At 43.7% G+C, this 11,185-nt stretch overlaps 1 protein-coding gene across 3 annotated transcripts in view; it reads left to right on the forward strand.

Moving 5' to 3' along the window:
• ell2 (elongation factor for RNA polymerase II 2) overlaps positions 1-8,693 on the forward strand; it is a 45,943-nt gene extending 37,250 nt beyond the window's left edge. For 2 of the 3 annotated variants that reach the window (XM_064967776.1, XM_064967775.1), the window contains one exon: positions 5,745-8,693. In XM_064967776.1, coding sequence (XP_064823848.1) covers positions 5,745-5,861 — 117 coding nt within the window. In that variant the 3' untranslated portion in view covers positions 5,862-8,693. Of the gene's footprint in view, positions 1-5,170; positions 5,398-5,744 lie in introns of all 3 variants that reach the window. The other variant, XR_010455972.1, reaches the window with a different exon arrangement.
• Positions 8,694-11,185: the final 2,492 nt, after the last annotated feature.

Below are 11,185 nucleotides of genomic sequence, written 5' to 3' on the forward strand. Positions count from 1 at the left end.
TTATTTGATCTTTTTAAGGGGTGGAATCATTACATTTACATTTAAGTCATTTGGCAGACGCTCTTATCCAGAGCGACTTACAAATTGGTGAATTCACCTTATGACATCCAGTGGAACAACCACTTTACAATAGTACATCTAAATCATTTAAGGGGGGGTGAGAAGGATTACTTTATCCTATCCTAGGTATTCCTTAAAGAGGTGGGGTTTCAGGTGTCTCCGGAAGGTGGTGATTGACTCCGCTGTCCTGGCGTCGTGAGGGAGTTTGTTCCACCATTGGGGGGCCAGAGCAGCGAACAGTTTTGACTGGGCTGAGCGGGAACTGTACTTCCTCAGTGGTAGGGAGGCGAGCAGGCCAGAGGTGGATGAACGCAGTGCCCTTGTTTGGGTGTAGGGCCTGATCAGAGCCTGGAGGTACTGCGGTGCCGTTCCCCTCACAGCTCCGTAGGCAAGCACCATGGTCTTGTAGCGGATGCGAGCTTCAACTGGAAGCCAGTGGAGAGAGCGGAGGAGCGGGGTGACGTGAGAGAACTTGGGAAGGTTGAACACCAGACGGGCTGCGGCGTTCTGGATGAGTTGTAGGGGTTTAATGGCACAGGCAGGGAGCCCAGCCAACAGCAAGTTGCAGTAATCCAGACGGGAGATGACAAGTGCCTGGATTAGGACCTGCGCCGCTTCCTGTGTGAGGCAGGGTCGTACTCTGCGGATGTTGTAGAGCATGAACCTACAGGAACGGGCCACCGCCTTGATGTTAGTTGAGAACGACAGGGTGTTGTCCAGGATCACGCCAAGGTTCTTAGCGCTCTGGGAGGAGGACACAATGGAGTTGTCAACCGTGATGGCGAGATCAGTTGTCCTTCCCCGGGACATCCGTCTTGCCGAGGGATCGAGTCTGCCAGACATGCAGAGATGCGATTTGGTCATCAGAAGGGGAAAGGAACTGCATAGCAATGATAGGAGAGACCATGTGAGGTTATGACAGAGCCAAGTTGATAGCGAGACGAACAGAGCCCTGGGGGACACCAGTGGTGAGAGCGCGTGGCGAGGAGACAGATCTCAGGGTATGAGCGACCTGTCAGGTAGGACGCAAGGTGGGCCGCGCCGGAGATGCCCAACTCGGAGAGGGTGGAGAGGAGGATCTGATGGTTCACAGTATCGAAGGCAGCCGATAGGTCTAGAAGGATGAGAGCAGAGGAGAGAGAGTTAGCTTTAGCAGTGCGGAGCGCCTCCGTGATACAGAGAAGAGCAGTCTTAGTTGAATGACTAGTCTTGAAACCTGACTGATTTGGATCAAGAAGGTCATTCTGAGAGAGATAGCGGGAGAGCTGGCCAAGGACGGCACGTTCAAGAGTTTTGGAGAGAAAAGAAAGAAGGGATACTGGTCTGTAGTTGTTGACATCGGAGGGATCGAGTGTAGGTTTTTTCAGAAGGGGTGCAACTCTCGCTCTCTTGAAGACGGAAGGGACGTAGCCATCGGTCAGGGATGAGCGAGGTGAGGTAAGGGCGAAGGTCTCCGGAAATGGTCTGGAGAAGAGAGGAGGGGATAGGGTCAAGCGGGCAGGTTGTTGGGCGGCCGGCCGTCACAAGAAGCGAGATTTCATCTGGAGAGAGAGGGGAGAAAGAGGTCAGAGCACGGGGTAGGGCAGTGTGAGCAGAACCAGCGGTGTCGTTTGACTTAGCAAATGAGGATAGGATGTCGTCGACCTTCTTTTCAAAATGGTTGACGAAGTCATCTGCAGAGAGGGAGGAGGAGGGGGGGGATTCAGGAGGGAGGAGAAGGTGGCAAAGAGCTTCCTAGGGTTAGAGGCAGATGCTTGGAATTTAGAGTGGTAGAAAGTGGCTTTAGCAGCAGAGACAGAGGAGGAAAATGTAGAGAGGAGGGAGTGAAAGGATGCCAGGTCCGCAGGGAGGCGAGTTTTCCTCCATTTCCGCTCAGCTGCCCGGAGCCCTGTTCTGTGAGCTCGCAATGAGTCGTCGAGCCACGGAGCGGGAGAATCAGCTTTAATGTAATGTAATTGTCTGCATTTCCAATCTCATATATATATACATATATACACACACACACACACACACACACACACACACACACACACACACACACACACACACACACACACACACACACACACACAGTGGGGCAAAAAAGTATTTAGTCAGCCACTAATTGTGCAAGTTCTCCAGCTTAAAAAGATGGGCCTGTAATTTTCATCCTAGGTACACTTCAACTATGACAGACAAAATGAGGGGGAAAAAATCCAGAAAATCACATTGTAGGATTTTTAATGAATTTATTTGCAAATTATGGTGGAAAATAAGTATTTTGTCACCTACAAACAAGCAAGAATTCTGGCTCTCACAGACCTGTAACTTATTCTTTAAGAGGCTCCTCTGTCCTCCACTCATTACCTGTATTAATGGCACCAGTTTGAACTTGTTATCAGTATAAAAGACACTTGTCCACAACCTCAAACATTCACACTCCAAACTCCACTATGGCCAAGACCAAAGAGCTGTCAAAGGACACCAGAAACAAAATTGTAGACCTGCACCAGGCTGGGAAGACTGAATCTGCAATAGGTAAGCAGCTTGGTTTGAAGAAATCAACTGTGGGAGCAATTATTAGGAAATGGAAGACATACAAGACCACTGATAATCTCCCTCGATCTGGGGCGCCACGCAAGATCTCACCCCGTGGGGTCAAAATGATCACAAGAACGGTGAGCAAAAATCCCAGAACCACACGGGGGGACCTAGTGAAAGACCTGCAGAGAGCTGGGACCAAAGTAACAAAACCTACCATCAGTAACACACTACGCCACCAGGGACTCAAATCCTGCAGTGCCAGACGTGTCCCCCTGCTTAAGCCAGTACATGTCCAGGCCCGTCTGAAGTTTGCTAGAGCGCATTTGGATGATCCAGAAGAAGATTGGGAGAATGTCATATGGTCAGATGAAACCAAAATATAACTTTTTGGTAAAAACTCAACTCGTTGTGTTTGGAGGACAAAGAATGTTGCATCCAAAGAACACCATACCTACTGTGAAGCATGGGGGTGGAAACATCATGCTTTGGGGCTGTTTTTCTTCAAAGGGACCACGACGACTGAAAGAATGAATGGGGCCATGTATCGTGAGATTTTGAGTGAGAACCTCCTTCCATCAGCAAAGGCATTGAAGATGAAACGTGGCTGGGTCTTTCAGCATGACAATGATCCCAAACACACCGGCCGGGCAACGAAGGAGTGGCTTCGTAAGAATCATTTCAAGGTCCTGGAGTGGCCTAGCCAGTCTCCAGATCTCAACCCCATAGAAAATCTTTGGAGGGAGTTGAAAGTCTGTGTTTCCCAGCAACAGCCCCAAACATCACTGCTCTAGAGGAGATCTGCATGGAGGAATGGGCCAAAATACCAGCAAGTGTGTGTGAAAACCTTGTGAAGACTATACAGAAAACGTTTGACCTCGTATGTATGTATGTATGTATGTATGTAATGTAATGTAATGTAATGTAATGTAATGTACCCCAAAAATATAAACATACACTTTTTATTTTATTTTTAATATACCTTTATTCCCTGCAACCCCTCCCACCCCCCCCATAAATGGAGTAAACTAATAAACCGTAACACTTTGGCTTCTACCTTCAGATTATACATATTTGAGACACAATAGTTATATATTGGTTGTTTTTAGTCCTTCTATTTCTGATGTGCATCCAGTTTGATTTCTATTTGTAACTGCCATTTCACAAAATTTCTGAACCTTTATACATTTTTCAAACCCTGTATGTTTTACAATGGTTCTTGTTATAAGTCCCACCCTTCTACCTTTCTATTCTCATAGCTACTACAGATTGTACATTTAAATATCAATTTTTGTTAAAATAATGATTATATTACTGATCGATTGACTGACTTTTCAAATCACCCAGTATTGTTATCTGCAACGTTTAGTTTTTGGTAAATGTTGCAATTCTTCAGCCATTCCCGGACCTGTGACCAAAAACGAGCTACATATGGACAGTACCAAAATAAATGATCTAGTGACTCTGCCTCCTTGCAGAACAATCTGCAGAGCTGGGAAGATTGTATCATTCTATTGGTTGCAAGAATTTTGTATAATTTAAATTTCGAAGTTTTGAATCCGACGTTGTTTTGCGTGTCAAGTCAATGTGCCATGGAATCGGTACGTAAAAAATCTCACAGTATTACATAGAGCCATGACTACATGGAACTCTACTACACATCAAGTAACTTGTGCCAGTAGTAAAATTTGATTTAAAAATGAGAATACACCTTATGGAACAGCAGGGACTGTGAAGCAACACAAACAGACACATGCATACAATCGCACAATAACATACGCACTATACACAAATGTACACACAGATTTGGTGTTATAGATATGTGAGAGTAGAGGCCTGTGGGCATTTTTTAAATGTATAATTGCCTTTATTTTGCTGGACCCCAGGAAAAGTGCCTGGGCAGCAGCTAATGGGGATCCATAATAAATACAAATACAGCCAAAGGGCTGGCTGGCTGGCTGGCTGGCTGGCTAGCTAGCTAAAGTACTCATTATGCATTAGTTAGCTAATGTGGCCAGCGCTAATTACTAGCAAACTATTTAGGGATGTTTTGGTAATGAGGCCCTTTTATCTACTTCTCCAGAGTCCGATGAACTCATGCATAACATTTTTGTGTCTGTCCAGTATAAAGGATGTTAGAGGTAGTTTCTGGAAGCCTATGGGTACCTACTAGCATGTTTGCGAAACTACCTAGAACATCCTTCATACTGGGAATTGAGACACAAAAATGGTATACAAAGTTTATCAGACTTAAGGGAAGTAGATAAAGGGCCTCATTGCCAAAATCCCGATATCCCTTTAATGACTTTAAAAATGGGCTAACCAAGGCTAAATCTTAATCATTCATTGGATTTTTATAGTGCTTTTCTGTAACTTTACATGGTAGGGAGAAACTCCCCTCATCCACCACCAATGTGTAGCACCCACCAGGGTGATGCACGGCAAGCATTTTTGTCAGAACACTCACCACACATCCGCTCTCAGGTGGAGAGAAGTGAGATATGCCAATGAGGAATGAGGTTAGGTTGGGAACTTATCGTATGAGTGTTGACCCCATGGTCATTGATAAGTGCCATTTTTATGACCACAGATTCAGGACACCCGTTTAATGTTCCATCCGAAAGACTGCACCCTATGCAGGGCATTGTCCCCTTCACTTCCCTAGGGCATTGGGATATCCTTAGACCAGAGAGACTGCCCCTTACTGGCCCTCCAACACCAACACCACTTCCAGCAGCAGCTGGTCTCCCAACCAGGACCGACCCTGCTTGTCTTAAGAAGCAAGCCAGCAGTGGGATGCAGGGTTGTATGCTGCTGGTGTGTTCTGTTGATGGTGTATTTATTTATTTTTTAATTTATTCCTCGTAATTATTTTAATTTGTTTCTCTCTGCATTATTGGGAAGGGCCCGTAAGTAACATTAGATGATTAATTGACTTTTCTTAGCTTGGTTACAGCTGTCCAGGGAGGCAGACTAACAAAACAAGCATTCTGTACAGTTCAAGGCATTGTGTTTTATGAACCAAACACAGCGCCGGAACATTGAGCGGTCAAGTAACAGTAATTCAACCCCCCCAAAAAAAAACGTTATGAATGACTTTCTAAACACTGCATATCAGGTAACATTATGGAGTCTAATTTCTTTGTGTATGTGTCACCCTGCAGCACAGCCCAAACTACCAGGTGGAGAAGCAGCGCTGCGAGTACCTGCACAACAAGCTGGCCCACATCAAGCGCCTCATCGCTGACTTTGACCAGCGCAGTTCCCAATCCTGGAGCTAGAGCAACAGTTTCAAAACCACACAGTTTTGAAGTGGTTTAAGGGGTGTGCGGAACAAGGGGGTTTCAACTGGCTTTTATTTATTCAGACACCCCTGTCTCTGCTGCCCCCCTTCTCGTAATGGTTTCTCCTGAAGCTAGAGGAAGGGAACTACATGCGTGTGGGGGTAGGGGGGATACTTAACACTTCTAGCCTTTGAAGGACTTTATCCAAAAATTAAACTTATTTTTGAAAGCAGAGAAAATATTATACTAGTATTTAAGTTTTTTTTTTTAAATGTATTTATTTTGGACTGTTCAGATGTGTGTGTGGTCCACACATGATTTATTGTTTAAAAAGTTTATATTTTCCGAAAGCAATGCAAAAAACATGGGCCTTATGTGTTTGACTTTCTGAAGCCATTTTGCACACGAGAGGAGATTCTGAGTGGCGCAGTGGTCTAAGACACTGCATCTCAGTGCTAGAGGTGTCACTACAGACACTGGTTCAAGTCTAGGCTGTATCGCAACCGGCCTTGATTGAGTCCCATAGGGCGGAGCACAATTGGCCCAGCGTCGTCCGGGTGTGGCCGGTGTAAGCCGTCAATGTAAATAAGAATTTGTTATTAACTGACTTGCCAGTTAAAAAAAAGAAAATCCAACGTATCGTCCCAATTGTCAGCAGTTGCTCACCTTCACCCTCTTCCTTCATAGTGAAGTAGATGGAGAGGAATCCACTTTAGACCATTGTGATGCAACACCAATATGGGTTATAAGGGCCATCGGGGGGTTACATTTAGGAGGATCATACTCTGATAGCAAGGGGGGCTACCCTGCGCAACATCAGTGTTTCTGCTCTCTGTGCAAAAGGGTGCCTTAAGGTGTTAGTTTACACGGGGGAATTACAACCACCTGGCTACAGGTCTCACACACCAGCATGAGGTGTCTGCCTGGGGGGGGTGTCAAAGAGGGAATGCAAAGGTCAGGGAGGTGTGTGTGGGCGGCTATGTAAAATGGGGGGAGTAAGAGATTTGGGGGGCGAACATGGGAGGGTGAGAAAATAGCTTGGTTTCCATCCAATTTCATGCAAATATTATAAAATCGTCGGATAAAAGTCTGCGTGATGACGTAGTGCACATTAAAAAAGTTATTGGTTTCCATCGCATTTTCAACTACTGATGGTTTTGTAAGAGAAATGTTGCATTTTATATAGCGACTGTACCCACTGGCAGTGGCATGTGGGCTCTAGCCAACAGCTCCAGGTACAGTGCTAGTAGGCTACCTATATGAGAGCGTTTTTATTATTTTAATTTGTCAAATGGCAGCCAAGCATCTATCATTATGTTACTAGAATAGACCCTCAATATTTATTGGAAAAGAGCATCAAGCTCATCACTGCACTTTCACCACCCTGTGAAGTAAATACCTTTATTTAATCTGTAGCATAAACTGTATGCTTTCCTGAGGTGTAGTGGGAGGACCACATGATATGATTGTGTGACTCCCAAGTTTACATCAATGGTTATTATATCAATATTTGCGCGTAAAGGCAACCGCCATTTCTCGCATCATTAATTTTATTGAAACAAAAAGATCCCACCTTGTCTAGTGTATTTTGTTTTGTCGACATTTGGAAAGTTGACCGACAAATAAGTTGTTGGATAGAAAACATGTTTATGAAAAAGGGGGGGAAAGCTGCTGTAGTCTGTTGTTTGACGAGCCAGAGCACTCAGGATCAACCTGGCTAAAGTTTGTGTTTTTAATTGGGGGGCTGTTCTAGAGTAGCCAATCTCTTGAAGGACTAGAGCATTGCCTCGCCAGTTTAGTTAAAGAAAAACCGTCTGTTTGATAAATGAATGCATCCACCAGAGGACAAATCTGTATTACAAAGACAAATGTATTATTTTCTCATTGATTCCAGTATTGTCAGTGCAGCAGAACTATGGAAGAACTGCGAATAGCATTTCTGTTTTAGTTTTTGAATCCAACTCATGCTGATTTAGTTTGACAGACAGATGAATGCATGGATTAAGGATGAAAATATCATGATATCATTAATAAACAAGGTCTTGAGCTCAAGGGAAATATTATGTTTACAAACCTGTGTTAGAATGTTTGTCCCCAAAAAGTGAAATACTGTTCTGGTATATATCTACATTACTGGTTCAGCCTTTTATGAGGCACTGATACTGGAGACTGGATATAAAATGTGTTCCCTGGAAGATGACATTTCTGTTTTGGGGTAGCATTCTAGTACTTATTTTAACTTTTTTCTCTCTGCTTTCCAATTGGGGGGGACACATCCAAAATTGTAAGTAAGAAACTGAAGATTATGCACTCTTGCTGCAGAGACCCATCCAACGGAAGCCCCAATTATGTAAGGTCTGATAGTACTGTCATATGATTGGGGCTTCTGTTGGATGGGTCTCTGCAGCAGAGGTAGTGTCACTTTTTAACAACAGGAAGGCCCTCTTCAGTCACAATTCAAACTATATTCCAGTGTTACTACATTTCAGTTTGAAAGTCAAACTCTGCAGGGACCATGAGCTCAACATGTTTTAGAGGGATTTGTAGACATGAAAAAGACTTATTTGGAGATCTCTGAAGCATCTTGACACTCATGAGTCCCAGCAGACTACTACAGTACAGGGTCCACTCCCAGAAAATGGAGACTTTGTTGGAGTTCAGCAGTCTTACTGAGAAGTTGTAAAGGGCAAACAAGTGTTTAAAAGACATCTCAATGTGTTGGTGTGAAAGATGACTCAGAACTGTATGGATTGTGAAGGAGTACTGATCCTGCCCACCTGAAGATGCATTAAATCTGTAAAATAAAAGTCAACTTGGCTTTACATTGAAGATTGTAGACTTTCTTTTCAGTTGTATGCCATCTGCATGTTTGTATGATTATGGGCCTTGACCCCTGGTTAAGAGTTCTGTATGAATGCAACCCATGGTTATGAAGGTGTGATTGGAAGCTTTGGAATGTTTGATCGTTTTTGCTACTGAGACTCCACATTTGTTTCATCATGATTAGTGTGAAAAATCATACTGTTTAATATACTTGTCATGGACAGTTACATTTCTGGTTAGAATTGTAGACTGTGGAACAGCAGCAAACTGGAGTCCCTCTGGCTTAATCTGTGCAAAGGTATTTTTGGAATAGTTACAAGCAACTTTAGTTGTACAGGGATTTTGGGGGTTGGCCTTAAAATGTCCTTAATATTTTCAAACATGCAATGCATGCATGTTCCAGGGATTTCAAATTCTAGGACTGAGAAAATAATTTTCCATAATATATTTCACTTAACTATTGTAACTAAGTTGGTTCAGTGAACCACAGGTTGAGTAACCTTGCCTGAAGATGTGCTGGCTACAGGCTTTAGCGCTATGGCCTAGCAGACTTATGACACACAACTGACCCGGGTTCAAATCCAGCCAGTCACATCGGTGCAGTGACTTTGATAGTCAGTTGATTCTGAGGAGGTGGTCAAAGGAGGGTGAATTGTAGCAGAGGTAGTTTGGTGAACCACCCTCTTGAGTAACCAACCTTTCCTGAGATCTGAGGACTTGCGTTAGTTCCGGTAACACAGCCTTGTGAAGATGAGATGGGTTCAAACCCAGTCAGTCACGCTATCAAATACAGTGTACAAAACATTATGAACACCTGCTCTTTCCATGACAGACTTTTCATTTGTCTCTTTGGGAGGCCCCCAGACTGGGTGGAGCTGAGGTGGTGCTTCAGGAGGCTGGAGACCAGAGTTCAGGACCGGGACCAGAGAACCACATCACCTGCTGGCCAAACAGGCCCTCTACAACCTCCTTGAGACAACACATAGCCTAAGGCCCTAATGTAGATTTAAATAATATTTCTGTCCTTGTAGTTTACCCTTTTTGGCTCAGGATTGCCAACAGATTTATAGGGGCGGCAGAGTAGCCTAGTGGTTAGAGCGTTGGACTAGTAACCAGAAGGTTGCAAGTTCAAACCCCCGAGCTGACAAGGTACAAATCTGTCGTTCTGCCCCTGAACAGGCGCTTAACCCACTGTTCCTAGGCCGTCATTGAAAATAAGAATTTGTTCTTAACTGACTTGCCTAGTTAAATAAAGGTAAAAAAAGATGGAAAACTTATGTATATTTTCTTTGTCATAAGCTTCCACCAAGGTACAGCATATGGATATTCTTCCTCAATAACTGAATGAAAAATGCATGGGTTGAATTATTGGTAGCATCGGTCCAGTCCTCCCCCTTCAGAGCAAATGTGAGATTAGTGAGTCTGGCAACGCAAGATTAGATTGTTTGCAATGCATGTGTCATACGCAGTATACAAGGCAGAAGGAAGTGACGAGTGAAACAAGCTCTTTTACCTGCATCAAGGTATCCCTCAGCCTCTGTGCTTCTATGATTTTCATCTATTAGATCAAACCAAATGCATCACAACATGCATTTTCAGGATGTGCAGCCCACATAGGCTTATAAGACACTGTATTTAATGTAGCAAAATTAATATTTGTATATGCATAGAGATCCCTATGTACAGAATGTCTAATATTCACCAGTTGAGCTGTCAGTCACAACTGCTGCCATGGGCGGATTGGTCGTCTGGCAATTCTGGGCTGGTCGAAATTCACAAAAAAAGAAACACATACACACACACACACACACAGTTGAAGTCGTAAGTTTACATACACCTTAGCCAAGTACATTTGAACTCAGTTTTTCACAATTCCTGACATTTAATCCTAGTACAAATTCCTTGTTTTAGGTCAGTTAGGATCACCACTTTATTTTAAGAATGTGAAATGTCAGAATAATAGTAGAGTGATTTATTTCAGCTTTTATTTCTTTCACCACAGTGGGTCAGAAGTTAACATGCACTCAAATAATATTTGGTAGCATTGCCTATACATTGTTTAACTTGGGTCAAACGTTTCAGGTAGCCTTCCACAATAAGTTGGGTGAATTTTGGCCCATTCCTCCTGACAGAACTGATATAACTGAGTCAGGTTTATAGGCCTTCTTACTCGCACATGCTTTTTCAGTTCTGCCCACAAATTTTCTTTAAGATTGAGGTCAGGGCTTTGTGATGGCCACTCCAATACCTTGACTTTGCTGTCCTTAAGCCATTTTTCCACAACTTTGGGAGTATGCTTGGGTTCATTGTCCCATTTGGAAGACCCATTTGCGACCAAGCTTTAACTTCCTGACTGATATCTTGAGATGTTGCTTCAATCGTCTAAGATTCCCAAAGATTGGAAAGCTGCCGCGGTCATCCCCCTCTTCAAAAGGGGGAGACACTCTAGACCCAAACTTCTGCAGACCTATATCTATCCTACCCTGCCTTTCTAAGGT

Source organism: Oncorhynchus masou, chromosome 6, assembly GCF_036934945.1.
Source record: "Oncorhynchus masou masou isolate Uvic2021 chromosome 6, UVic_Omas_1.1, whole genome shotgun sequence".
In the NCBI taxonomy this organism is placed as follows: domain Eukaryota; kingdom Metazoa; phylum Chordata; class Actinopteri; order Salmoniformes; family Salmonidae; genus Oncorhynchus; species Oncorhynchus masou.